The sequence below is a fragment of the Talpa europaea genome (genome assembly GCF_964194135.1).
Source record: "Talpa europaea genome assembly, chromosome: 13".
In the NCBI taxonomy this organism is placed as follows: Eukaryota; Metazoa; Chordata; class Mammalia; order Eulipotyphla; family Talpidae; genus Talpa; species Talpa europaea.
In genome coordinates, this window is record NC_140080.1 from 91573861 (window position 1) to 91600306 (window position 26446).

A 26446-nucleotide genomic window follows, 5' to 3' on the forward strand; every position below is an offset into this window, starting at 1 on the left:
TTTACCTAACATGTTGTATTCTGTGTCTGGCTTCTTTGGCTCAGTACTTTTATTGACTTAGCTGTTTTTGACAGTCATCCATGAGTCCTGGTCCATTACTTTCTATTGACAAATAGTGTTCTATTGTATGGAGAAGCCACGTTTTGTTCATCTCTTCACCCGTTGATGGGCATTTGTGTCTCTGCCAGCGTTTGGCTACTCTTCTTCATGATAATAAGCACTTTTTTGTGCCTAAGTCTTTGCATGGACGTGTTTTCATTTTTTCTGGGTAGGCGTCTAGGACTAAAACTGCTAGGTCATATTGTATATGCTTAAAATGGTAAAAACCTGCCAATATGTTCTAAGTGGTTTACTGTGTTCCACTCCTATGAGCAATGTATGAGCTTCCCAGATGCTCTGTGTCTACACCAATGGTTGACATGGCTGATCTTTGTTATGGCTGTTGTCATGGGTTTGTGGGTGGTCCCCACTGTGGTTTGAATTCCTGCATTTCCCTTATGAATAATGAGTTATTTTTTTCCAGCGGATATTAACCAAATCACCTTGTGTGAAGCATTTTGCCCATAGTAATTAGATTGTTTATTTTCTTATTATGGACCTGTAATTATTTTTAATAATTCTGAATAAAAATTCTGTCATCTATCAAGATTGCCTGTCTGGATGGCATCATTGAAAAGCAGTTTTATATTTTAAGAGCAGTTTTATATATTATATTAATATTTTATATTAATTTTTTTCTTTCGTAGTTTTTTTTTCTGTCTTATTTAAGCATTCTCTGCCTTTTTTAAGTTTGCAAAGACTTTTGCTATTTTTTTTCTAGACCTTTCATGGCATTAGCATTTACATTTTAGATACATGATTTATTTTGAATTAAACTGTGAAGGGTTGGGGTTCATTGTTTTTTATGTGGACATCCAATGATCTCTGCATCATTTGGCAAAGAGACCCTCCTTACCCCATGAATCAATTACCTTGGAAACTTCATTTATATATCTATATCTATATCTATATCTACATATATGTATACACACACACAAACACACACACATATATGTGAGGGGCTGTTTCTGTTCTTCTGTTCTTCCACTGTGTGTCTATCACCTGCCAATACTTCTCCGTCCCTCAGAACAGTCCTATCTTGAGGCTTATAGGTATAGTAACGTAACCATTCAGCTTTTCATATGGCAAGGGCTGGCATGCTTTCTCTTTGTTCATCCTGTCATTTAACTAAATGTGTCCTTCTATTAGTTATAAAAAAAAGAGGAAATCTTGCCATTTATGACAACATGGGTGGAACAGGAAGGGATGATACTAAGCAAAATCAGTCAGAAGGAGAAAGACAAATACTAGATGATTTTACTCATATGTAGATTATAAAGAAACAAAAGAAAGGAACACACCAAACCAAACCAAAAAAACCCCTAGAAATGTGATCTCAGAATTGAGGCTATGGAGGGCGAAGGTGGGGGAAAATGGCAGAGAGTTGTTGGTGCTTTGGTTCTGACTGTGGTGTGATGACATACACCTAGAGGTGTGAACCTGTACCCCTGAATCACATACACTGTTGTTAGCCAATGTTACCTTTAAGAATGTTGGGGGAAAAAAAAAGTGTGTTTGTGTTGATTCCATGGAGGTAAAATGGGCTTTCCTCACTCCACAGGGGGAGAATTGATTTGAACTTTGAGGCTGCTGAGGCAGCAAGAAAGTATGAATATCTTTATTACTCATATATATGTATTTATTTATTTAAAGATTTATTTATTTATACCAGCACTGGGGTACAGTCAGAGGCATGGGGGTGAGAGGATTCACCAGAGTCGGAGTGGGGAAACAGAACAGGCAGAAGGACCGAAGTACACTGCTGAGAGGAGCAGCGGGCGAGACAGGAGAGGTCTGCCGTGCCAGGTGGGTTTCTCCCTGGCCGGGCATCAAACTCGTGCTGCAGTGGCTGCAGATTGCTTCATAGGTTGTGTTTTAACCCCTTGCACCACCAGGAAGGTGCCCGTATATATTTATTTTTTATTTTAGATATATTTTACAATGTTCTCCCTTTTCGCACAATGTTTGTTTTCTCCTCTGAGGTGTAATCCCCACAAATCCCCAATACCCAACCTGTGCACCATCACCAAAGTCCCTTGTTGCTCTTCTCGCCTCTGTTTTGATCCTCTCCCTCTCCCTCCCCTACAGAGTGTCTCTGGTTAATAGTTGCCTGTTTATTTTGTTTTTTTAACTTATTATACTTATTTTTTTCTTGGTCCCTTATTTGGTTCCCCTACATTCCTGCTATAAGTGAGAATATCCGATATTTTTCTTTTTCCTTCTGGCTTATTTCATTGAACATAATCCCTTCCAGCTCCATCCACGTTGCTGTGAATGGGATACGTTTATCTTTTTTGATTGCTGAATAGTATTCCATTGTGTAGCTAGACCACATCTCCTTGACTCAGCCCTCTATTTTTGGGCATTTTGGAAACAGCCAAAATATCTTACCTATTGTGAATCATGCTGCAATAAACATAGGGGTGCAGGTATCATTGTGAATTAAAGTTTTTGTGTCCTTTGGGTAGATTCCTAGGAGTGGGATGGCTGGCTCATATGGTTGCTCCATTTGTAGTAGTCTGAGGCTTTCTGGGGTGAGCATGGCAGGGAACCTGGCTCCAGTGGCAGGATGGCCTTGGCTGTAGGGGGAGTGAGCCTACGTGCTGGGTCCTGGCTTGCTTGGTTGGCGCTTCCTGTGGGTGCCAAGAGAGGGCGTGCAAGGACATTCTTACCAGCTAACCCAGGTGTGGGCAGAGGAAGAGAAGGGTGGAACTAGAGGGCTGTCAGCACTCAAAGTCGGAGCTGGGCTCATTATTACATTGGGTCTTGCTTTTCAGTGCAGCCTAAAAAATTCTCTTCTTGAAATAAGAGTCTTGAAATAAGAATCTTCAGACATTATTGTTTGTGTTCATTATTCTCATATTTTGATTTAAATCTATCAGGTGCATCTGTGCTCTGTTTACAGACCATGGCTGGAGAGTTTCACCTTGGGAAATGTGTGGTAGAGGCAGCGTTGTGCAGGTGTGCTGAGTGTCCACCCCTCCAGCTGCCCATTCCTAGGCAAGTGACCGACACCAGAGAGTACCCACTGCTGGAGGCCATAAAAGGCCTCAGGCACTGTAGTAGAGTTAGGAGTGGGCATGGTGCAGGCTGCCCCTAGTCCGTAGAAGGAGGGGTGGACACTAACTCCAGTGGGGCCAGCCGGCTGTGTGGACAGCTGTGGCTGTGCGCCCGGGGACAACACTCTGTGATATAAGACAAGGTTTGCACCCCTGTAAATTCTAAACATTGTATGTAAATGTTTTCGATAAACCCCTCCCCTTGGTGGTTTGCACCGACCATTGGGCAGTATACAGAGGCCTGACTTTGTGGATTTCCACCTATTGCCTGAATGGATGGACAGTCCACCAACTGTGGGCTAAGGACATGGGCGTTGAGAGGAGGTTCCTGGAGCGGCGCACTCCCCCGACATCATAGCACACCACCACGGCTTGTTGAAACAAGGACGTGAGCGGTGCTCACGCATGGACACAGGCGGGTGGAGCCGACCTTTCTGGGAGGTGTCACGGACTCTGAATAAAAGGAGCGAACGGGGCTGCTGGCCCATCCTGCTGCACAGACTATGGACATTTTGCTTAAGCCTGGGCGTCAGGACAATGTTTTGCCTCCAACCCTGAACAGTGGACCAGCGACAAACGGTGGACTGGGTATGGCCTGGAACAATATGGACTGCCCAGATGTGCTGGGTAGCCCTAGTAGCCCTCTAGGGGCAGGAGGCTAAGCTACAGATAAGGCCTTGGGTAAAAGGGCAGTGGCACCTGCTAGTGCACACAGCCTGTGCAGAGACTGTTGTTCAAAGGGCTGTTTTACAAGGGACATTTGCCCTGATTTTGGCCCATGAGTTAATCATTCTTGTGGCATGTAAAACCCTCTGATGCCTCCTTGCAAAGTGAATGCGATACTCCCAGGCTGGGAGACTGCTGTTGCCACCACAATTCTGTTTTCTGACAAGAACGTAGCTTGTGTACTGCCAGAAGGGAGACACTCACCACAGCAGGCACAGGTAACCCCTTCATCTTTCGCTCCCAGGTTGGTTTGCACCAATACCCTAGTAAACTGAGCCCTTGACGGTGGGTTCTAAATGCTGTGTATGTCCCCAGTAAGCACAAAAGAGTTAATCAAGGCTTGGCAACCCTAGACAAGAAAACAAAGCGTTAAAACACTTATAGGCGATCCTTTGCGGAAACCACTGGGCATCCCTGACGCCCAGCTGGCAGGCCGCCCTGGCTGTCTTGGAGGGGCACTGCCTGCATCTTAGTGGCATTTTGTAGTTTATATTATTGTTGTTGGTTACCGGTGCAATGCTCCATATGCATCACCAAGGACCCTCACAAAAGCATGTCATAAAGTTTGTGCAGCGAGAAGTCTGAGAATGGGTGGCATGTCAGACCCCCCAGGAAAACATGGAGTTTTCTCAGACTGATTTTTGCCATGACCTTCCAGCACGGGTGGCCTAGTAGCTTGAGTAGCCTTGAGATGCAGCCCACATTTATCGAAAGCAGTAAATAACATGTAACCTTGACGTAGGGCTCACATGTGCGAAACATACTTGTTTAAACTAGGCCTAAACTTGGCCCCTGTGCTGCTGTGTCTATAAATTATATAAAAGCTAATAGGGCTGCTGTTGGGGGGACTCTCCTTGGCCATTCACTGGGCCTTCTCCGGGCATGGGGCCTCTGTTGCAACAGCAGGAGCCCACGGGGGCTGTCGCTCCTGGGCCTGCTCCTGTTGCCAGCTGTGTATCTCTTGCTGCCTCATAATAAAGGCTTGTCCCTGCTCCTCACCCATGGGCTTCGTGACCTGCTTCCTCCTCTGCTGCTGTCAAGACCGGGCAAGCTTGTAGCTGAGGCCCCACACATGGCGACAAGGGTAGGATGGCATGTGGACCAGGAGGAGGCCCCACAATTGTAATATCAAACATGCATCTCCCACTAACACTAGTATTACTAGTATTGGAATAGGCATTTAGGTTAACAGAGATCAAGAATCCTCAAAGGCTAGGCAATAGCATTATTCAATTCCTGAAATTAAGGATTGCAAGACTTTATCTCACATCAGCCAGAACGCACATCAAACACTCATTAAACTAAATCCTTACTGGAGGGGTGAATTCCATCCCAGCAAATTCTGGTTAGTGGCTGAATAACCCAGTCACCTGGCTTCAATCTACCCCCACTGATAGGGAGAAGAGGGCAGGAGAGGCTCCTGCAAGATTGAAGGTGCTTCCTTAATCTGCATTTCACCACAGGATCTGGTCACAAGAGGCTCAACCGCTGTTCTCAGATTTACAGTCTATTACTTCTCCTTTCTAACTAAGTTCCTAAACCGTTGATTATTTTCAATAGACCATACAGATGTCAGAACTCTACGTGGTATTTGGCACTCGAGCTGGAATAGCAGGCACTGCCTTAAACTTTTTAATCAGCGCAGAACTAGGTCAACTTGAGGCTCTGCTAGCAGATGATCGAATCTACAACATAAACACCCAGGCGTGTCTAATAATTATACCCATCATTTTTGGAGGGTTTGGAAATGGATTAATTCCACTAATAATCAGAGTAACTGATACAGCGTTCCCTTCAGGAGATGATACAAGCTTCTGACTTTTTCCACATCATTTTTTTTTTTTTAAATAGAGGCATTATTTATTTATTTGTTTGTTTGTTTGTTTGTCTACACATGCACTGGGTACAGTCAGAAGCACGGGAGGGTGAGAGAATTCACCAGAGCCAGAGCGGAGAGCAGAGCAGGCAGAAGGACCGAAGCACACTGCTGAGGGGAGCAGCGGGCGGCAGGAGAGGTCTGCGCGCCACGTGGGACCCTCCTCCAATGGCCGGGGAGCAGCCGGGGACCGAACCGGCGCCGCAGAGGCCGCGGGCAGCCTCGCAACCCAGCGCTCAACCGCTGCACCACCGGGGAGGCCCTCCACCATCATTTTTACTCCAACTTAACATCAATAGTTGAAGCATGAAGACAGATGCTGGACCAGCTTGGATGTATCTGCCTTCAGATGGCAATTTAGCTCACACAGGCGCTTCAGTGGACCTGACCATCCTTTCCTTTCATTTTTACCAGGTGTTTCATCCATTTTACGTGCCATTAACTTTATCACTGCTATTTTCAGCATGACCCTCTCTCCCGGCCCCGGCATAGCTCAGAATGCTTTAAGAAAGCCGAACAAACGCCTCTTTTCGTCAAAATTAAATCACCACACACATTTCCTTTTAGTGTCCATGGAAGGACTCTGGTGGGTCAAAATATACTTTACATAATCACGGAATGTGCTAGGGAAATAGAAATAAAAAGGAAACATTCCAACCCAGGAATCCTCTCCAGAAAGGCCATGGAAAAGGAACACACTTTCATTATGGAACAAGCATTAAGCCAGACTGTGACACACAGCACAGGCAATTTGCCAAGAAATTGCAGATAAAGAAGGGAATTCACTTATCGTCTCATACAGCCAAACAGATATAACTCATTACTCCCACGTTCTCAAACAAGAAACATTAATGAATCTTAAGTAAGAGTACTTACAGCATCCTTCGTCACACAGAGATCGTTCCAGACTTACCTGGTAACTGGCATGGCCATCTGTGTTAGCTAGTAGTCAGTTTCACCCGGAGGAAAACCAAGCACATCTTGAGCACAGCAGATAGGTCGCCCCTCTGCTTTCAAAGCCTTCCTACCCTCCTATTGAAACTGGGAGGTAAGGGCCCTACTCCCTTGAGGCTTGCATTTTAAAGAGATAACTTCCAGGTTCTTGAGAAAAAGCATCCCTCAGCCATAAAAGCTGAGTCAAGTTTTATTTAGTCATCAAAAAAATTAATACATACTTCAAAGAGGAGAAATCACATAATTTCTAAAGTGATTTATATGAGAAAAAGGAAGGCAGGGAATTGCTTATTGCCAGCGTGAAGGGTAATTAGCCACAGTTTGGTTATCACCAACAGTCCTATTGATACTATTTTTTGTAAATGATGTATTTTATGTAAATGAGGAATTTACATAAAATAAATTTACATAAAATACTATCTGGTCATTAGTAAATGTTCAATTCTCTTTCTCTTTGAACTCATATTTTTTTTAAAACTATCTTGAACTAGTATTCCCATATATTTGGAAATAGTCACCAAACCAACTGTTAGAATCACAGTCCCGAGAGAATTGTGAAACACTGTAGATAGTAATGTAATTACCTCAGTCCAGTGGACATGATTTATGTTGTATTTTATATTCTGGCCAGTGATAAGAACATTAATGCAAATATTTTTCTAAAAGCTACTCAAAGCTCACACTAGATGCCTGCCTATCTGAAGCATCATCATTTTACGTTTCCTCTCTGAGAGTTCTTGCATCTGTATCATCTGAGTCTGATCCTGTTGTCTGTCTCCTGGAAAGTTGGTGATTTTTAAATTGTATGCGTTAGTGGGTATGTGTGTGTCTCACAAATTTGTATTGAATACAAAACTCCGAGTAGAGACTGAGGGAAAAAATGTTTCATCCTGGACGTGGACATGTCTCTTCTGGTGTGCAGCTCGTGAGCAACAGTGAGTGTGTCAGGTGGGATCTGAGCTGAGTTTGGATTTTGCTGCTTGGACAGAGGCCTTCAGAGCTGCCCGGCTTTCGCACTGCTGGGGAGTTACCTTGCATTTAGGGTGGAGTGTTGGTGGCTGAAAGGTTTTCCCGAGTTCTTGTATGACCTTCAACTTTCAGTCCATCTGTGCACCTTGACCTTGAAGGGGCCTTTTTGGCTGTGTGGTGCTTGCTTGTCTGCGCCAGAGGGGAGCTGGTTTCCTGGCTTTCCCCAAAGGTAGAAGGCCTCTCGGGGTCAGGTCTGGGACAGTTTCATGGCAGTCCCCAGGGGAAGAGGATGCTCTCCTTTCCATGCCTGGTGTCCTGTCCCTCTTCCATGTTCGTTTCAGCAAATCAGTGCTTGCATTTGTCTCTTCTTGGAAGGACTGGTCTTTCCTTAGGCTTCAAGTTGGTGTTTGTCTCGAAGTCATGGTTTCCATTTGCTTTGAGCATTTGTGTTATTCAGGTTTTCTGTAAGAGCGGCATGATCTTTTTAGCTTCCTCCAGCAGAACAGAAGTTGGAAGGTTATGAGATTCCTGGGGTAATGTGCATCCTCTGTGCTCCTGCCCCAGGTCAGCCCCAGAGTCTTCTTGTCACGGACCTGGTGCCCAGGCCCTATGCCAATCATTTCCAGAGAAGGAAGGGAAATTCATCCGCTGTTTCTAATTCAGTTTGATAAAAGGACTTGGGGCACCCTGGTCTTCACGGACTACCTACTCCCATCTCCTAACTTTCTCACTCAGTATGTGTGATCATTCTTGTGTCGCCTGCGATCTGGGGGGACATGTCGCAAAGAACCCTTTTCTACTAAGATCAAAGGAGTTGTGTGTAATCCAAGGTACAGGTTAATACACATAAAAGAAGCAACAGAGAAATTCACTCTCTTCCCAGGCTAGGGCAATTACCAACATGCTGTTGATACAGGATGAAGTCACTTTTGTGTTCCTACATGTGAACTGTAGAGCAAAGGCTTTGGGCTTGTTGATATCAGCAAAAGGATCTGGGAATGAAGACCATAAGCCTGTGTAGCCAGGGCTTTTGTGAGATAACAGATGAGTACCCAAGCGGGTGACCTGGCACATAACACTAAATTAGTCAACCTGGTTGGGGGCGGGGGAGATGGAAGCAGAGTGAGGCTCTCTGGACCTAGGGCCAGGAAGCTGGACTTTCTGTTCCAGCACAACCTCAACCTGTGATCTCAAGGATGACAGTCAATTTCTTTGTAATATTATTTTATTGTTTAAGTAAAGAGAATTGTATAAATGATCTCTAATATCATTTTATCATTATATGGGGGACTGCTCCCTATGAAATGATCCATCATCAAGTACTGGAAAATAATTCAGACATAAAGAGGGAATTCAGGTCAACCACACTAGCAATAAAAACAAATTTTTTTCATGTCCATTTCTAAATCCTCCTCTTATGTGTCGACTTTAGGCTCAGACAAACTGAATATAAATATTCCACATATCAGAAATAGATATATGGCTGTAATATAAAGTTGGCCTCTCAAAAATGTACCCTTCTGCTAGAGCAGAGAGGATTCACTTACAACTCAAGGCAAATGCTTATGACTTCAATGTGAGTTTACTGGGACTAGGAGTTTGGAGGTAACTACATTACAACAATACAAACATAGCATTCAACTGGCAGTGAAAGGCGGGGCAGGAAGTTGATCCACTTGGCAAAGCTCTGGAGCCCAGAGTGGTGGGACAGGTCTGAAAAATTCCTGGCAGCCAAATGGTCACAGGGAGAGTCACTTCTCAGATGGAGAAGTCCCTGGAGCCTTTTTATTTTTTTTTAAGGTTTATTTATTTATGCATGCACGAACTGGGGTATAGGCCTCTGAGGCTTTTGGCAAAACCTGGAGAAGGCTTCAGAACCATGGACATGGAGTTCATCAACATCTCAAATTGGCTTAATCTGGTGCCAGACTTTTCAGAGGCATATTATTAGCACCACTTGTTCATTTTAATTTAGGTGAGCCTTCGGTACCTCTAGGTTTTTAATTTGTCCTTGCACTTTACATGCCTGTCATTCTAAAAAAGGGGTTGCTTTTTTAATTGTTGACTAACATGCTGTCTCTCAGTTGCCCTCACCTGGATCAGTGAGGGTCATTCCAAGGTCAATGCCATGTCCATCAATCAGGATCATTACAGCATCAATACATATAACAATGACCTTGGGTAGTTTAGTTCATCTTTCTGAGATTCAGTTTATTAATATGAAAAATGGGTTTTATAGGATTTTCTGCCTTGTTGAGCTGTTGTGTGGGTAAATAAAATACATGCTTGTTAAAAGATTTGGAAAATGGTAACTCAAAAATAAAGAGTCAAAAAAGAGGCAATCAAGCATTTATTTGAGCGTCAAAGAATTGCAATTTGTATTGCATACCTCCAGGTAGAAACTTAGAGATTTTGCCTCAAGAAGGGGTAAAAGTAGGGAGTTTTTATGAAAGAAAAGTGGTAGAAGAGGTAAGTGGTTAGGAAGAAAGTTAATTAGTGTTAACTAATTATTAGAAAAGAAAGGAGGCCAAGAGTATCAGACAAAAACGAGCTTTATTGAAAGTCCATGAGGTGAGGACTCTCTGCAGGCCAAGAGTTCACCCCAAAAATGGGAGCTCTAGTCTTTATAGGGTTAGGCTATTGAGGGATTTTTTTTGGCACTTGAGGGTGGAGGATGGAGGGATCTCTCCTGCCCGGAGGGTCTGCTGGAGTATTTACTACTGTCAGCTTATCTCTAGTTTATCTCCGGCACCTTGGGCACTGGGCATTGCACAGTGATGGGTTTTATGATGGGTCGCTGTGTGCTCTTTCACAAATCCAGCTTGAATTATTCTTGGCGATACAAAATGTGTCACTGATTCTATTGTCTGGCAAAAGTATTCAATCATCAGTCAGTCCTTGTGATGAGAATGTCTATTCAGTTGAGTTCTCAAACAAGGCTTGAAACAATTGCCCTTTGGCCCAGTACAATAAGTGGTTTTTCTACTGTGGCGTGCTTGGGCCTGTTTTAAAATAGATTAATGTTAGTTGCTATTTTCTTGGTCATCAACATGATATCACCAACATTCATCACCATCATTGTCATCACCACCACCACCATGTCCACCACCATCATCATCACCATCATCATTAACTGTAGCATCTTCTATCTTTGCTTGGAAACCAAATCATGGCCATCCTGTCCTTAGCAACATTATTAGAATTTGAGCTATTTCATCAGTTGTAAAATGCAAATGGATTCCAGGTCAGAGGGACATTTTTCTTCATGTTTGGCTTTACCACCTCACATATGTCTCTTAGGCATAATGATTATTGCATGGAGGGGCTCTGAAAGCTGGATGGGGGTTGCCCCTCTGTAAGAGATATTGACATGACAGGGCAAATCTCTGTTGTACGGGTGTCTCCTTCCGTATTGCAGGAAGGGAAAGATGTTTTCATTGATAGCACTAAAGAATTTGCACTGAATGTGGTAAACTGGGGGAAACTCAGAAAGTTTGTTAAAGCATCTTGCTGTGTTTTTTGGCTTCTACCTGGCCCTATACACATTTGTTTGCAAATTTGCTTTCCTCTAATTGTCTTCCTTCCTTTCAAGTCACAGATCCCAACCCCCAACATCCTTTGTCTTTAGCTGGAAAATATTTAAGGAGGTGACTTAAGCCATCTTGGTGAAGTCACTCATCTTCACTGGGTCTCTCCCGTGTGCCTGCCGTTATATGTGTCGTTATTGAGCTTATTTTGCTTTTTCTCTTGTCAATCGGTCTGATGTTGACTTGAATACTTACCAACTTAGAAGAATGGAGAGAAGACGGAGTCTTTCCCTCCTCCCACAGTTTATATCTCCACATATAAAGGAGGTGAGTGTTCCAAGAAACCCCATACTGATGTGTATTGAGCCTGAAGAAAGTGCTTCTCCCAAAAGCACCTATCCCCCAAGTGCATCATTTTGACACGTGGAGCTAATGACATTGAAGTCCTCAGGGAGATTATGACCAGTGACTTAAAGGACAGAGATTATTTAGACACAGGGTCATCTCCAGAAATAACCTTCTTATTGGAGCAGCCTCATTTTACCACATGCAGCTGATGGAGGAAAGAATAGAAAACCTAAAGGAGACATCTCAAGACTAAAACCTGACTCACACAAGGAGGTGGGGGTAGAGGGAATGAACATGGCCATTAACCCAGCTATGGAAATCAAGATCCTTAGGCATCAGTGATTATCACAAGGCACAAGGCCCAAGCAGGTACCAGACTGCTGGAGGGAGTGTCAGAGCACAGACCTGAGGGGAAAGATAAGGAGATTGGGCCCATTGTGGCATCTCTGGTCTCTTTCTGATTCTGCACAGCTGTCCCACATCAGTAACAATCCAACCACTCACAAGAAGGAGGCTGTATCAGTGCAGTCCCTGCACTGACCTCGGGCAGCAGTCCTGCTCACCTGTGACTATGCAGTTGCTTCTTTTCACCAATTCTCTCCCTCTGCAGGGCAGCAGCCTTCCTGGCGGCCGGTGACCTGCCGGGACTTCTCCTCACTGACCTCCCTCAGGGGAGGCCGCTCTCCTCAAAGGCGCCCGCCTGTGACATAAAAACCTGCCCCTTTCAGGTTAACCCTTTCTGCTTGCTTGTGTCTATGCAAGTGTCCATTATTCTTCTGTTCTTTTCTCTAATAAAATCTGCTCTTTTAAAATACAGCTACCATCTCGTCTCGTGGAGAAACTCGCCTGGGAAACTCGCTGCCTGTTGCTGAAACGGGAGCTCTGGTGACACCTTTCCCAGGGTGGACCCAAGGACCCCGTCCTCCAAACCCACAGACTCCAAAAATGACATCAAAGTCATCTCCTTATCATTTGAGACCCCCCTTTTCTCCCCTATGCACCAGGCCCCCATCTCATTCCTCAGCTCAGGATGTAAACTCTCAGGCAGTCTCCTTTGTGATTCTCCACATGTGGGTCATTCTCCTCCTCGTTTGTCTAATTTATTTGCTTCTCCAGCCTGAGAAGAACCCAGAGAGATGGGGGAAATTCCCCCGGTGCTGGGACAAGCCCCTCAAAAGTTCTGTTTTACTAAGATGGCACAGACTCAGACCTGGGTTTTGAAAAATATTTACTTTTGATCTTATATTTGCGAGGCATTCTGCATCTCCAAGTCAATTTCTTCTCATTGCCAAACCCAATCTGTCACTGCAGAAGGTGCTGGCAGGAAAACCAGTTCTCAAATTGACATTTTACAATTGCCAATCTAAAATGGCCAAGCTTTCTTTCCATGCCCCTCTTTGGGTATTCATAGAAGGGATCAGAACCCCTGAGCATGTAACTAACGACCATATCTGTCTAGTGTGTTCGGAAGGTTGGGACTGGGAGGAGAGGTTGAACTTCCCAGCACCATCATTTGTGAAATGCAGATGTATAGAACAGTCAGGGATCAGGGATGCTGTGATGGGTTTCATTGGTCCCAGGATGGTGAGCTCCCCGATTGTGGAAGTAGAGAGACACCATGATTCTCTCAGTGATTGGCTCAGCATTGCCACTGAGGTCATTGATTTGCAGCCTCTGAAACTGGCCTAAATATCTCTGCAGGGAGATGGACATACAGTCAGTGCTGCATTTGTGATGGGCTGTTTATCTAAAGGTGAACCTCACTTTTGTCTGATCAATCTCTAATTTAGAATGTAGTAAAAAAAAAAAAAAAAGGAAGCTTTTGCTTTTCTTTGAATTATTGTTAGAGGGAAATTTACATAATTTACATAATCTTAGGGAGGAAGAAACTGCATCATTAGCAAATGAAACATGGCCTGTCTTATGCAATGCTGTGGAGGAAAAGAGTTTCTGGTTTCACCCATTGGGGCAGATAATAATCAAACAGGGACAATACAGATTTAGACCTCAAGATCCTAGAAGACAGGAATCCTGAATGGGCCTGTTCTTGGGGAACGACACACTCTTGGGAGGACAGAATCCTCCCTGGTCTCCTGTGTCTATTGCAAAATGTCTTCCTGAATTTCTGAGTTGGCCCCTTTTATGAGAGCCTTAAGTTTTGTAGATTTCTAGTTTTCTGACTATCCAGGGCTATTTTCTGACTGACCTCAGGTACTTCCATGTATGTTTTGTATCCATCCTGCCACTGAGTTGCAGACCAAACTCTGCCTTGACCCATACATTAGGGTATTGTTCCGTGTTATGGTCTGATTGCGCTGGAATCAGTCCTCTAATGCTGGCCTTTAGGATGCTTATCTCTTTTGTAATAAAAATTGCAAATGAGTCCTCATAGAACAAATGATAGGTCACTGAGTGACTTAAGGCCTTGGGTCGAATTTCAGATCCCTTCATACTTCTCCACAACTCATGCCCACCATTTCTTTACTCCAGCCTTCAGTGCCCCAGGGCCTCTCTTTTCATCCCTCCTCTTCCCTTCCCTTCCCAGGATATTCACTGCAAGATGTGCTCCTGTCACCCAATTTCTTGGCAGTCTGTCGCTTCCCTTTGGCCAAGTCACACATCTGCATGGTGAAACCTGTACTCCCTCTGCTCAGTTATTGGGTTACGGAATTCCGCTGCAGAGAATTTAGACCTTGCTCCAGGCCTCCAACTCATGGCGAATACAATCATCTGGTTTTCAGTACTCACTGGGAAGGATTTGGAACGAATGCTAATCTGTTCTAGAAAAGCTATATTCTAGAAAATAAAAGTGATGTACTGCAAGGTCAATTTAGATCTTTCCTCTCATCTTTACTCTTGCACTAGGATCTTTCATTACTTAAAAAAAATCAAGTTTTGGAGTTGCCATATTTATTCAGTAACTTCAAGAGAGTAACTCTCAAAGTGTAATATCAAGCTTGACAAATTTAGGGCTTCGACTCTGATCCTGCATCTGAGCTCTAGATGCATAGCCAGATGTTTACTAGACAATTCCATACGGAGATGTTCTCTTCTCTCCAAAACAAAATCTCCCATCTAAGCAGTTGGGTATGGGGGAATGATTGGCACCATTCTTGCTTCTAGCTCTCTTTTCTGCCATGTGTAAGATGTTGCCACAATTCTGTGGTTTCTGTTGCCTACACGTTTCGCACACTAGCTGTTTCTCTGTCTTCACTCCTGACATTCTCATGGTTTATTAATTAACTTACTCGAGTCCAAACTCTGGTTCTCTCATTCACTTATATTACAATAGCTAGCGATTTGTTTTAAAGATGTAGACATGAGCATTTCATTCTTTTCTTTGGAAAATAAACAAGCAAAACTGGTGATGGTTTTCTATGTAGAATAAGGATGTTTTAACACAGGCGACAAAACCTTTCATGTTCTGGGACTAGCCTGTCCTCCAGCCTCCTCACACCCAACTCCTGTTTTGAATTTCTCCTTTAACATGATAATATATTTCTAAATTATATTTCTAAATTATATACATATATATATTTGCACCAAAGTTTCTAAGATATATATATATATATATGCACCAAAGTGCAAGTTGCCCACCCCTCATAGCAAATATATATAGAGAAATATATATATTTCTTTTCGCTTTGGTGAAAAGAAAAAAAAAACTAGGAAAAGGGAAAAATTTCATGAATAAGTTGTATTTTATTAAGAACAGCCATGTAAAATTCCCAGCATCAACCAGCTCCATATAGGTACATATGTCTAGATTTAGACATTTGAAGAATAGACATGCTTTTTGAAAGAGCAGATACAATATTTCAAATTTTGGAGAACACAGAGTTGAAATATCTTTTCATCTTATCTTGAGACCACCCCACTCTTACTAATGATGATGAGAGCAGAAAGGAAAAGGAAGTGGCATGGAACAGGTCTGTGACTCTCTCTCTAAAATAGTGGCCACCCGTTGAGCCTAAGGGGAAGAGACTCTGCCAAAGAAGAAGACACTCTTGAGCCCACGGTGCTTGATGAAGAACAGGAAGGGGTGATCACAGCAGAAGCTTTCAGAGGCCTGTGCGGACTCTGCGCTCGCCTTAGCCCTGGTCGTGGCTGCAGCCTCCTTGCCCTCTGTCACCTCCACAAAGCACGTGTGGAGGACAGCAGACAGGGTGAGACCTTTGCTTCCTGTCATGCCGGCCAAGTTGGCATCGTGGGCGCTGAAGGCACTCACCATCCCCATGGCCATCAGCATGGCCTTGAGGTCATAGTATCCCTCCGTTTTGAACCGAGGTAGGCACACGCTCACCTGCCTCTGGCTCATTTTCTGGGGGCTCGTCCACTCCGTTAGTTTCTCAGGGGTGAGGTTGTCTTCCAGCTGTAACAAAGGGAAAAAGAAACAACTGATGCGATCTCAGTGGACGGCGCACACAGTGTTAGGTGGAATCATGTGGAAAACCTTCATTTTGACAGTAAAAGTAAATACAAATTTCATTTACTAGACATATTATACATAATGTATAAAAATATATTTTAAAAGGAATCTTCTGTATTATATATCGTGAACTGAAACTTCTGTATTCCATGTAATATGGATATGGCTAGTAGAGATATGTGTATAGTATATCTATTTATGTAAAACAACAGAGCCACCAAATAAAGTTAGTTTGGAAAGAAGAGCTGCATATCTCCATTTCTTAAACTGCCAGCCCACTGTATATTTTATTTTTAAATAGTTTTTTCTTGTTAATGTCCTTCTGTGCTAATATTTTATATAATACAATGATAACTTAGAAACTTTTCATTTCTCTCACTTGATCTATTGTAAACTTTTTTTCATATAAGTATATGTCTCTAATTAAGCTTAAATTTGAACATACAACCATTAAATTGATACTGAATGCATATATCTAAATTCATGTCCTGTTAGCATTCACCGTGTGCGAGTCCCTAAGTTAAACTACTTGCACTATTGTCCCTGGTTTTGAATTTTTCATTGTTTTGAGCCACTTCTTCAAAAGATTTGCCTTGTTTTGACTTGTTACCTTTGGATAAAATCCCAGTACTGAGGTTCCTGATGCCATTGATAGTATGGACTGCTGAGTTGGGGTGCAAATATTGTAATGCCATATCACTTTCTCTGAGGAATTCCCATTTCTACTGTTACCGCAAAATATATATATATATATATATATATATATATTTAAAGATTTATTTATTTATTTACTTATACAAGCACTGGGTACAGTCAGAATCGCGGGAGGGTGAGAGAATTCACCAGAGCCAGAGGGGAGAGCAGAGCAGGCAGAAGGATGGAAGTACACTGCTGAGGGGAGCAGCGGGTGGCAGGAGAGGTCTGCGCGCCATGTGGGACCCTCCTCTTGTGGCCGGGGAGCAGCCGGGGATCAAATCAGTGCCGCAGAGGCTGTGGGCAGCTTTGCAACCCAGCGCTCAACCGCTGCGCCACCAGGGAGGCCCCCGCAAAATATATTTTGAGTGTGGCAAGTTCACTGCAAACTCAGCAATATGATAGTCTGTTAGGCTATTATAATAATTGCAGATGGCCATTTTGGAATGTCTTTACGATCCAGATATGGGTTTTGGTATTATTTTTTTATTCATTATAACAATGTTAAAAGGAAAATTCCCCCACCTCACTTCCCCTTCCTCGCCCTCCCTTACTCAAGAGTGAGGCTCCAAATGCCTTTTGAGTTCCTAGGAACAGATACTTCTGACCTGGAAAGTGAGCTCAAGATAGAGCTATTTGTTCACTGTCCACAATATCACTGTGATTTAATATGCAAATAGTACCCATTGCTATTTACTTTGCTTGGTTCAGTAATGAGTGAATTTGCAATTCACTCATGTTTTCCATGTGTCGCCTACATCTGAGTCTTAGATTCCTTATCTTTAAGTGAATAGATTAGAACATATCAAATGATCTTGCGCTTGCAAAATATTAAGTGTGTGAGCCAAGGTATATTTTTTTCTGAGCTGACATCCCATTGTTTCATCAGAATATTAGTGGGATCTGATGTTAAGATTTTCTGTATCTTCTTCCATAGAACATTTAAGATACTTAAGTGTGATACTTAAGATATTTAACCCAACAGGATGTCAGATTCTCCATTACAGCTCACCACCTAAACTGTGTGCAGAGAAGAAGTGATATATTCTTTATGCATGTAAGTAGATATATTCTATTCCTGAGCGCTGCCAGACCCCGCCAGCATCTGTGAGCACTGCTGCCAGGAACAGTCCACACAAACTTCATAGTCTTAGGAACTGAGGGGTAGAAAGAAGAATAGGAATTACAGCTGACCTTTGAACTGCAAGGGTACACTTATACATGAATTGTCTCATAAAGAGATGATGTAAATTTAATGACATTGTAAATACAGCACAGCCCTGTAAATGCAGTTTTTTCCTAATGACTTTCTTAATCTTTTCTTATGTCTAACTTACTTTATTATAAGGATATAGTGTATAATACATATAACATATAACATGTGTGTTCATTGGCTTTTTATATTTTGGTGAGGTTTCTGATCAGGTAGCAAGCTCCTCGTAATCGTTTGAGGAGTCAGAAGTTATGCTCGGATTTTTGAGAGTGTGGGGGTTGATGCCCTAATCTCTGCATCACTCAAGAGTCAACTGTACAAGATTGTACCTTTTTCAGACCATCTACTTCATTGGGCAGAAGCAACACCAGGCTTAGTTCTTTGTCTTTGTATGGGATTTCCAGGATCTTCACTTTCAAGTCTTCCAGTGAGGAGAAATTAAAGGAGTTGGTTTGTTTAATCATCTGCACACGTTTGCTCTTATCCTGCAGAAAATGAACGTCACAAACAGATGTCCAAAGAAGCCAAGTTTTAAAAAAAGAAGGTAATGTTATAGACATACCCCATACATCTTTCTTCTAAGTGATAACCTGGGAAATTTGTGAATTGGGACATTCCTTCAAGTAATCCAACTAAATGAAGTTTAAAAAAAACCCCAAGAAATGCAGCCACGGGGAATCCTATTCTCCCCCTTGCAGTTGTACTTTGGTCAAAGGTGTGTTTAGATTCAACACTCCAGATTTAGCTGCATTAATTGGATAAATTAATTCCTGACAGTACCTTGGCTAGCCAAAATTCACCCTGTTCAGTCATTTTCCCATCAAATTTCTTGTCCCATTCTCCTGTGAAATAGGCTATATCCGCCAGAACCAGGAGAGTGGTGTTGCTCAGAGAAACTTTAGGAAAAACAATCTTGCCTTTTTCTGCAAAAGAAAAAAAGAAAGGACTGTCATGAAGAGCACAGTGGTTTGTCTGCAAGATGCTTTGAAAGGTACAATGGTCATTGATTATTCTGGTGTTTTTTTTTTTTTTCACATTTTGGCTCACTACTCAGTGGAAATAGGGCCTGCATATTCTTGAAGATACATATTTTTGAACACAGAATTCACATATATGTAAACTCTGTAATCTGATACACATGCTCGGCACTGTCCCCCCACCATTTCTGGGGGTCATCCTCTTCATTCTCCACTTGGAATTGCTGTAGGTTGGCTGTAATCAGAGTGAGAGGTAGGATATAAATTTTAGGGTAGAATTTTTTTTTTGCCAAGCTCTCTGCGGGATTGGGGAAGACAGCTGAGATCATCCCCATGGAGTATGGGGAGGGAGAAGGGCTGTGGGCAGCTCCAGCTGCAGGTCCCACGGAGGGGAGCTCATTGTAGGAGAGCTGTTTTTTCTCAGTTAACAGAAGAAAAGTGGACGCTTTTCTAATATTGTAATATTTTCTCTTAGGGATATAATTCTAGAGTTAAGCTTCATATTTAAAGTAAGAGATGGACATCCAGTCAGATGGGGTCTGAGCAGAGAACTGGGATACATAAAAACACATTTACTCATGACCATGTGCGAGGCCACATGGACAGCTGTTGCCATGTATCTTGATATCCTTTCTGGGCTCTCCTTGTTTTGCTTGGCTCCTAGACCCATTCCAGGGCCTTCCCCTGTCCTCTTTGCACACTCATGTCATCCCTGCCCCGCTTGGCACACCATGTGGGGTGCCAAGGCTTCCCATACAGCAGAGACTTGGTGCTATTAAGCCTCTCCTACTGTACCGTTTGTTTGACTTTCCATCCAGGAATTAATTGTCTTTTGACTTTCTTCTGCAGCATTTGTAAAATTGGCAGCTTCCAAGCTGGCTAGGTAAAATTTCTTAATGTTTTCCAAGAATTCCTTTGACACAGTAAAGGAGAAAGAAGGAGGAATTAAGAGTAGTTTATCAGTAACTATGTGATTACAAATTAAGTTATATTCAATCATGATCAAATATTGTACATATGACAACCCCTAACCTCACACTTCCTGCGGATGACCCGGTTCTGTCTGGGACACTCCAGTGGGTGGAGTGGGCTTAGGAGCCTGGTGCTCCCTGGGGGAAGCGCCCCATGTGAGTTAGCCAGGCTACTTTCTCACTGTCCCTACCACCTCCCAATTCCCCCCATCTAGTGAGTGGAGGAGGAAAACCCAGAGAGTAAATTAAAGGTATGGCCAACCAGTGGGACTTACCTGATGAAACGGAATCTTCTGATCTCCATAGAGCTTGTTGGCGATCTTTAGCTTATAGGCACCATTGGGCTGATTTTCTTTAGCCAGAAATTTTTGAAAGTGAAGATGTACATTTTCCAACTTTCCAACCTTCAAATATCAAAGAGTGAGGCCATTGAATTATCTGTCAATATAAATCTAAATTCATGTAAGTCTGTTAGATCCATATCTACATTTTGGTAAGGAACAGATAATGTTAGTTGTTATTCCCCAAAATTTGGTGTATTTTAGCTCAAATGTCCTTTAAATCTTTCATCTTTTCTCTTTAACTGTAGCTACAGCTCCATTCTACTATTGGGTTTTTCTTCTTTTCTTTTTTTTTTTAAGGATTTATTTATTTATGCATACAAGAACTGGGGTACAGGCCAGAGGTGCAGGGTAGTGGTGGTGGTGGTGAAAGGATTCACCAGATAAAAAGTGGGGACTAGAACAGGCAGATCCACTGAAATACACTGCTGAGGGGAGCAGCAGGCGAGACAGGAGAGGTCTGCTGTGCCATGTGGGTCACCTCCCTGGCTGAGGATCGAACTCCTGCTGCTGTGGCTGCAGATAGCATCACAGTGCTATGTCTTAACCCCTTGTGCCAAGAGGGAGGCCATTTTGGGATATCCTTGAATTGGTTTTAATGGTTAGGTTTAGCTAAAGTTAAGTTCTTTAAGGGCTAGAACCATTTTCTGATAGCCATCATTGGTGTGAGTAGTAAACTTTGCATTGTTTTAAAAACAAAACCCCATTATACTCCCTCCTGGCACTATCTCCTGTGACCAGCTGATGCATGGCTCTTCACTGGTGCTGGTGGGACGCCAAGGCAGGGACACTGCAAAGGTCTTTACATCAGAGTCTTTAAGACTTTCCTCCAATTCAGATAAAAGCCAGAAAGCTCAGAGAATTAAATAACTTCTCCAAGCAGATGTAATATATCAGAGCCAATTTCTGAACCCAGGTCTATCTGAATCTAGAAACTTCCACTTGCTATCATCCATCTTCTATAATCATTTTCCCAAAGTACTTCAATGTATGTTTATTCCTATTAATATTATTTGAATTAATTAAAATTATTTACTTTTAGCAACATGATTATGATCGCTATAATCCTTGTTGATCTATGATAATGATACATAACATGCATGAGTCTTTCCAGTCCTTGGGCCCCTGCCGAAATGTGCATCTATCAAGGTAGATCTTTTATTAGCCCTGGATTCTTGGGGTGAGTGGTTCTGGCTCAGGGCAGTGGTGTTTCCCATGGTCACCGTTCCTGGACAGCAGGGCAGGAGCCTGAAACTGAACTTCTGGTTCCTAAACCCACGCTCTTCAACAAAATGCTGCCTTCCTCTTGGGGGAAAAAATGTGAAAGAATGAGTATGTAAAAGGAAACGAGAAATGACTCTGTTTATACAATCTACTTTGCTCAAGAGTCCTTATCAACATGGACTTTCCGGAGTTTGGGGGAATTCCCACTTTAAATTATGATCCTCTTGGTTGTGTGACATTCCTGTCCCAGGTGCTCTGTCTCATGGAAACTGTGGTAAACTCTCATGTTAAAAAGAAACAACAAAATCTCACCTTGGATCTTTCATTTTCCTTAAGGTAAAGGACCTGGGAGAAACAGGAAGGGAACAAGAAAATGACTCAAAAGAGCTGTGTCCATCAGAGGAAATTAAAAAAAAAATACTCTAGCCCCAAACAAACACAAAGCTCCCTAAAGCCCCCAAACACACCGGAAAAAAAGAAAGAAAGAAAGAAACAAAGACATGAAAGTAAAAGAAAACAAAGAATAACAAAATCTTCAGGGTAAGCGTTTGCTCCCTGGACAACTACAACAAAGCTGAGTTATGGTCAACCGCTTCCAAGAAGCATTTATTCATTGCTGAGGAAATGGGATGATTCTGTCCCTTGGACTTTAGTCAGATTCTCCCTTCTTCCATGGGGTCTCACTCTGATGGTTGGGCAATTGCAATCCCAGCACCCAATGGGCTATCTCAGCTCAGGGAGGCACCTGGGGCTGGGGTGTTGGGGGAAGGGTGCCCCCTCACACAGCTCGGTGCTCACCGAGTCATGGGAAAGCTTGCTCGGCCTCCAGGGCACCCAGGGGAATGCCAGGTCTGTTATCAGATGATAACATCCCAGCCACAGAGCTGCCAGTCCGAACTGGTCAATGTCAAGGAAGCTGTCACTTACCTCCTGAATTTCTGATGAAGTTTTTTCTTGGCACCCTAAGCAGATCATGGTTAAGCCTGACGCAATACTGAGGGGAGAAAGGGAGATATTTCCCTCCTCTGACTTTCTCATCTGTTGATATAGATTGACAGCAAACTCACACCTGAGTGAGCTCATGGTGACTTTGGGGTGACCTGGAACACCTGGGGAAGCAGGAGATTCATGATAAAATATGTCATCGAGCGGCTACCAGGCCATGAAATTTTCTTGGAATAAACTGCTTATATTTGATTTACTCTATCTAGCAGCTAAATTTTTTTTTTTTAACTTTTCAAGTCTTCCATCATGTGCAGGTATTACTCTAACAACTAGATTCGCAAAATTATTCCTTTTAAAAGATTTCTGTGAAAAAGGAATAGACATCTTAATGTTGCCTGGGTAACTGGTTGCACTAGTTCTGTGTAGAAAAGGCTTTAGGACAGAGACACAGCCCAGGACCCAAGGGGCAGGCACCCCACTGTTTCTCCTGAGCACCCCTGTCTTTTCTCCTAAACCACGGGCAGTGTCAGGCACCATCCACAGAGTTCCTAAGAACACATTTGCTGACTGGGAAATAAAAAAAATCTGCTAAAGGACAAATGAGATGAACAAGATACATAAATTTTCCCCAGAAATTAGAAGTAACAAAATCAGAAGTGACGATGAACTACAATGAAATCATGTAGAATAAAACACATGCACAATATAAACACATCATTCTTAATTTCAAAAATGGCCCATGTTCTTAGGTGGGAGCAGGTAGAAGCTCTTACCTGAGTGCCTGGAGGAAGCAGAGGTGAGCAGGGAGCTGCAAGCCGTGTGCAGTGAATGGTGTGATTCTGAATATATACCCTCTGCTCGCTGTGTTTTCTCTCTCAAAGAGGGTGCTGTTACAAGTCAATCAACTTGTGATTTCCCAATCAAACTCCTACATAAGCATGAATTCATGAGTTAAGACTTGATCAATGTTATAATAAGTGCAGGAAAAAATACTGGACCTGCAGAGATGGTGCTAATTGACTCACAAGACATTCACGTAGGTGCTTAGCGCCAATGATAATAAAGATAAAATTCCAACTTCCTCATCCTTCCCCAGCTACACCCACACAGAACGAACCCTTACAAAAAATCTTTTATCTCTGGGTGACGAGTTATCCCACCTGAAGCACCACACAACCAAATTTTAGGTTCTGAAATGATCACTTTCCTTGTGATTATTCTGTATAACCAGGAAAATAACTTGAGAACCAATAAGGTGTTCAGCAATATGTGGAGAACAGGAGTCATTTGATTTCCTGAAAGACTGTCTCATGAGAGAGGTTGTCCTGTTAACTGCCTGCCTCCTTGCAGCTAATTCCAGGTTTGAAGGTCTCAGGGAAGCTCAAGTGCTTTGCAGTGTTAACATGTGTGCAATAAGAACCATCCATGCTAATAGGGGCCATTTTGCATAACAACATTCTAAAACATAAAAACATAAACATGAAACAAAAATAAAAACAAATGACCCTTGAATGATGTGGGAGGTGGGGTGGGGCTGGGGGTCCAACCTACACATTCACAAACCTCCCTGGAATTTTCAGTCACCTCTGCATTCACGCAGTTCACATCTGGGGCTCAGCCACCGACACCTGCGGCTGACTGAATGTGTGGATGCGGAATTCCTGGATGTGGAACCCATGGGTAGAAAATAAGTGGATCCGCACAAGTCAAACCCATGTTGTTCAAGGGTCAACTGTGGTTTGTGCCACCAGAATTGCCCCTGTCTTTAGCCCCAGTTCCGGGCTCCTGGGCTGGACGATGGTCAGGCGCCTATAAGAAAACAATGAGAAAAAAGTGTACGTTGAGTACAATAGTTACTTTTATTATGACTGAGGCCTCGTTCTCCCCACACACGGCATTCTTATAGGCAGGATAATATTAAATACCCTATGAGGGGCAGGAGGGGAATTTTCCCCTACCCCTCTGGGCTCTCCTTGCGCTGATTGAATGATCAAATGAACACCAGAGAGATTGATAGGGGAAAAATAATTTAATTTCATACATTTGGGGACTTGTGGGGCTGCAGCTTCAAGCTTGCCTGGTTCTCAATGGCGGCAGATGTGAAAGCAGGTCATGAACCCCATACGTAGGGAGCAGGAACAGGTCTTTATTATTGCTGCAACAGAAGGCTAGAACATGGGGGGCCGCAGGGCAGCAAGCTACAGGGAGGCTCTGCTCAGAGCTCCACAACGGGCACATTATTGCCCATGGGGAGTACTAGCAAGGTTGGGGCTACCTGCCGTGTTGGCTGAGTCTGCTAAGCCTCTGGCAGGCCTCCAGAAAGTAAAAAAGAGCCCGGGTCACTCCATGTTCCTTTAGTCGAAGTTACTAGATGTTCCTCTAACCTCACAGGAGTGCACACAGTTGTGAGGTTTCCAAAGACAGGGAGGCAAGCTGGGGTACATATCCTGAGCTGAGGCATGGGACAGGGACCAGGGGTTGCAAGAAGAGAGGAAGGGGCTCAACTGATGAAGGGAGAGCGAGTCACGTGGCAAAGACCCACTGCTCTGTCAGTAGATGCTTGCTCTGTGACTCTGCTAATAGCCTAAATCTGGGTAAGACGTCTCGGTTTGTGTTCTCATAGGGAGTTAAGGGACTAATAAAATTTCTTGCGAGTCTGGAGGCTTCAAAATAATCCATGTGCCCAAGTGGTACATCTTGGGGGATCCTGTTCTGAACACCTCGGGCAGGCCCATTCTTCATTTTACAGATGATGGAAATGAGGCACAGAGCGGTTCATCCGAAGCCCTGGCTTCTAGGTGCAGTGAGCCGCACAGGCGAGATATCCAGGCAGGTCACCAGTTTAGGAACCTGCGCGCACATCAATCTGAAAAACGGAGTGCGAAATGCGGCGTTTCCTTGTGTTAGTGAGACCACAGAAGAGAAGGTGGGCTGGTACGGCATGATTGGGTCAGGTAGCCAGGCTGCGCTCGCAGAGGAGGCGAGAAGGAGGAAACTAAGCAGAGCTGCCCCTCACAGAGCCCGCAGCTCTGCACGGGGAGCTCTGTTTGGAGTAACGGTTATGACCAAGTAAGTAGAAAATCTCAACAGTAGAAAATCTCTAAAGATCAACATCAGAGATGCGAAGTCCAGTGACCTGCCTCCAGGATTCTCAACGCTCCCTATGGCGGTTCATGCAGCAGCAAACCTGCTCACCTGCTCATCAGGAGTCAAGAAAAGTCACTCTCAGTTAGAGAAGAAGGTGCCTCCTCACCGGACTCCCTCCTCACCTGTCCAGGCCCCGCTCTTCCCTGCTCTCTCTTCTCCTCTGACAACAAGCACCGCTGAATAATAAAGCGCAGAAATCCTCTTTACCTGTGTTGCTTTCCGGCGGGGCAGCGGACAGTTGGGCAGGTGAGCTGGGAGCTGTGTCCCTGAGAGGAAATATAAAGCCTTCACTTTTTGCCCCTCCCTGTGCATGTGTGTCCCGGTGATTCAGCCCTGACCCGCGGGGCGGCCGGCCCGGCCCGGCAAGGAAGTCCCTCCAGAGGCCGCTCTGCTCGGCCTCCGCAGGGCCCCCAGGATGGCCAGTGTCTTTGGAGAGCTTTCCCGTTTCTCTGCTTGCTTCCTGGGAAAACATTTACAAACCCACCCTCTCGGCCAGAGAAGAGGCTCTTTCTAGAAGCAACAAGTGTCCTGCTTGAAACTCCAGGCACTGCCCGTGTCCACGTGCATGGCACCGAGCCAGCCCGTGGGGCAGGGAGCAGGTCCCGGCAGGGAGGGAATGCCAGCTCTGCTGCCCAGAGCGGGGTTTATGTGGAGTCTCGGGAATCTGTGGCAGGTAATTCCTGCCCCATCAAAGGAGCGCAAGGATGAGCTTCCCCGTGAGGCACTCTGTGGTTTCAGTTTAAAAGCTTGGTGAGAGCAACAACCACCCGACCTAGAGGAAGTTCAGGGTGATTCAGGGCCAGGTAGGATTATGGATCACGGGCGGCAAGGAAAGTCAGAGACAATGTTTGGGGTGTGCGGGAGCCCCCAGGGGCTGGCATGGGCCCCAGCAGAGGAGCCCGGCTCCCCAAGGCTGCTCTGGGCCCGCGGCACACAGCCCTGCCTCGC

At 43.9% G+C, this 26446-nt stretch overlaps 1 protein-coding gene across 1 annotated transcript; it reads right to left on the reverse strand.

Moving 5' to 3' along the window:
- Positions 1 to 15528: 15528 nt before the first annotated feature.
- On the reverse strand, positions 15529 to 22381 carry LOC311183376 (serpin B3-like; the record flags this gene model as incomplete). The annotated part of the gene is made up of 7 exons (XM_084252714.1): positions 15529 to 15930; positions 18223 to 18378; positions 18674 to 18816; positions 19666 to 19783; positions 20117 to 20245; positions 21719 to 21751; positions 22334 to 22381. 7 exons carry the CDS (start codon positions 22379 to 22381, stop codon positions 15529 to 15531), a joined length of 1029 nt encoding a protein of 342 aa, XP_084108840.1.
- Between the last annotated feature and the right edge of the window lie 4065 nt (positions 22382 to 26446).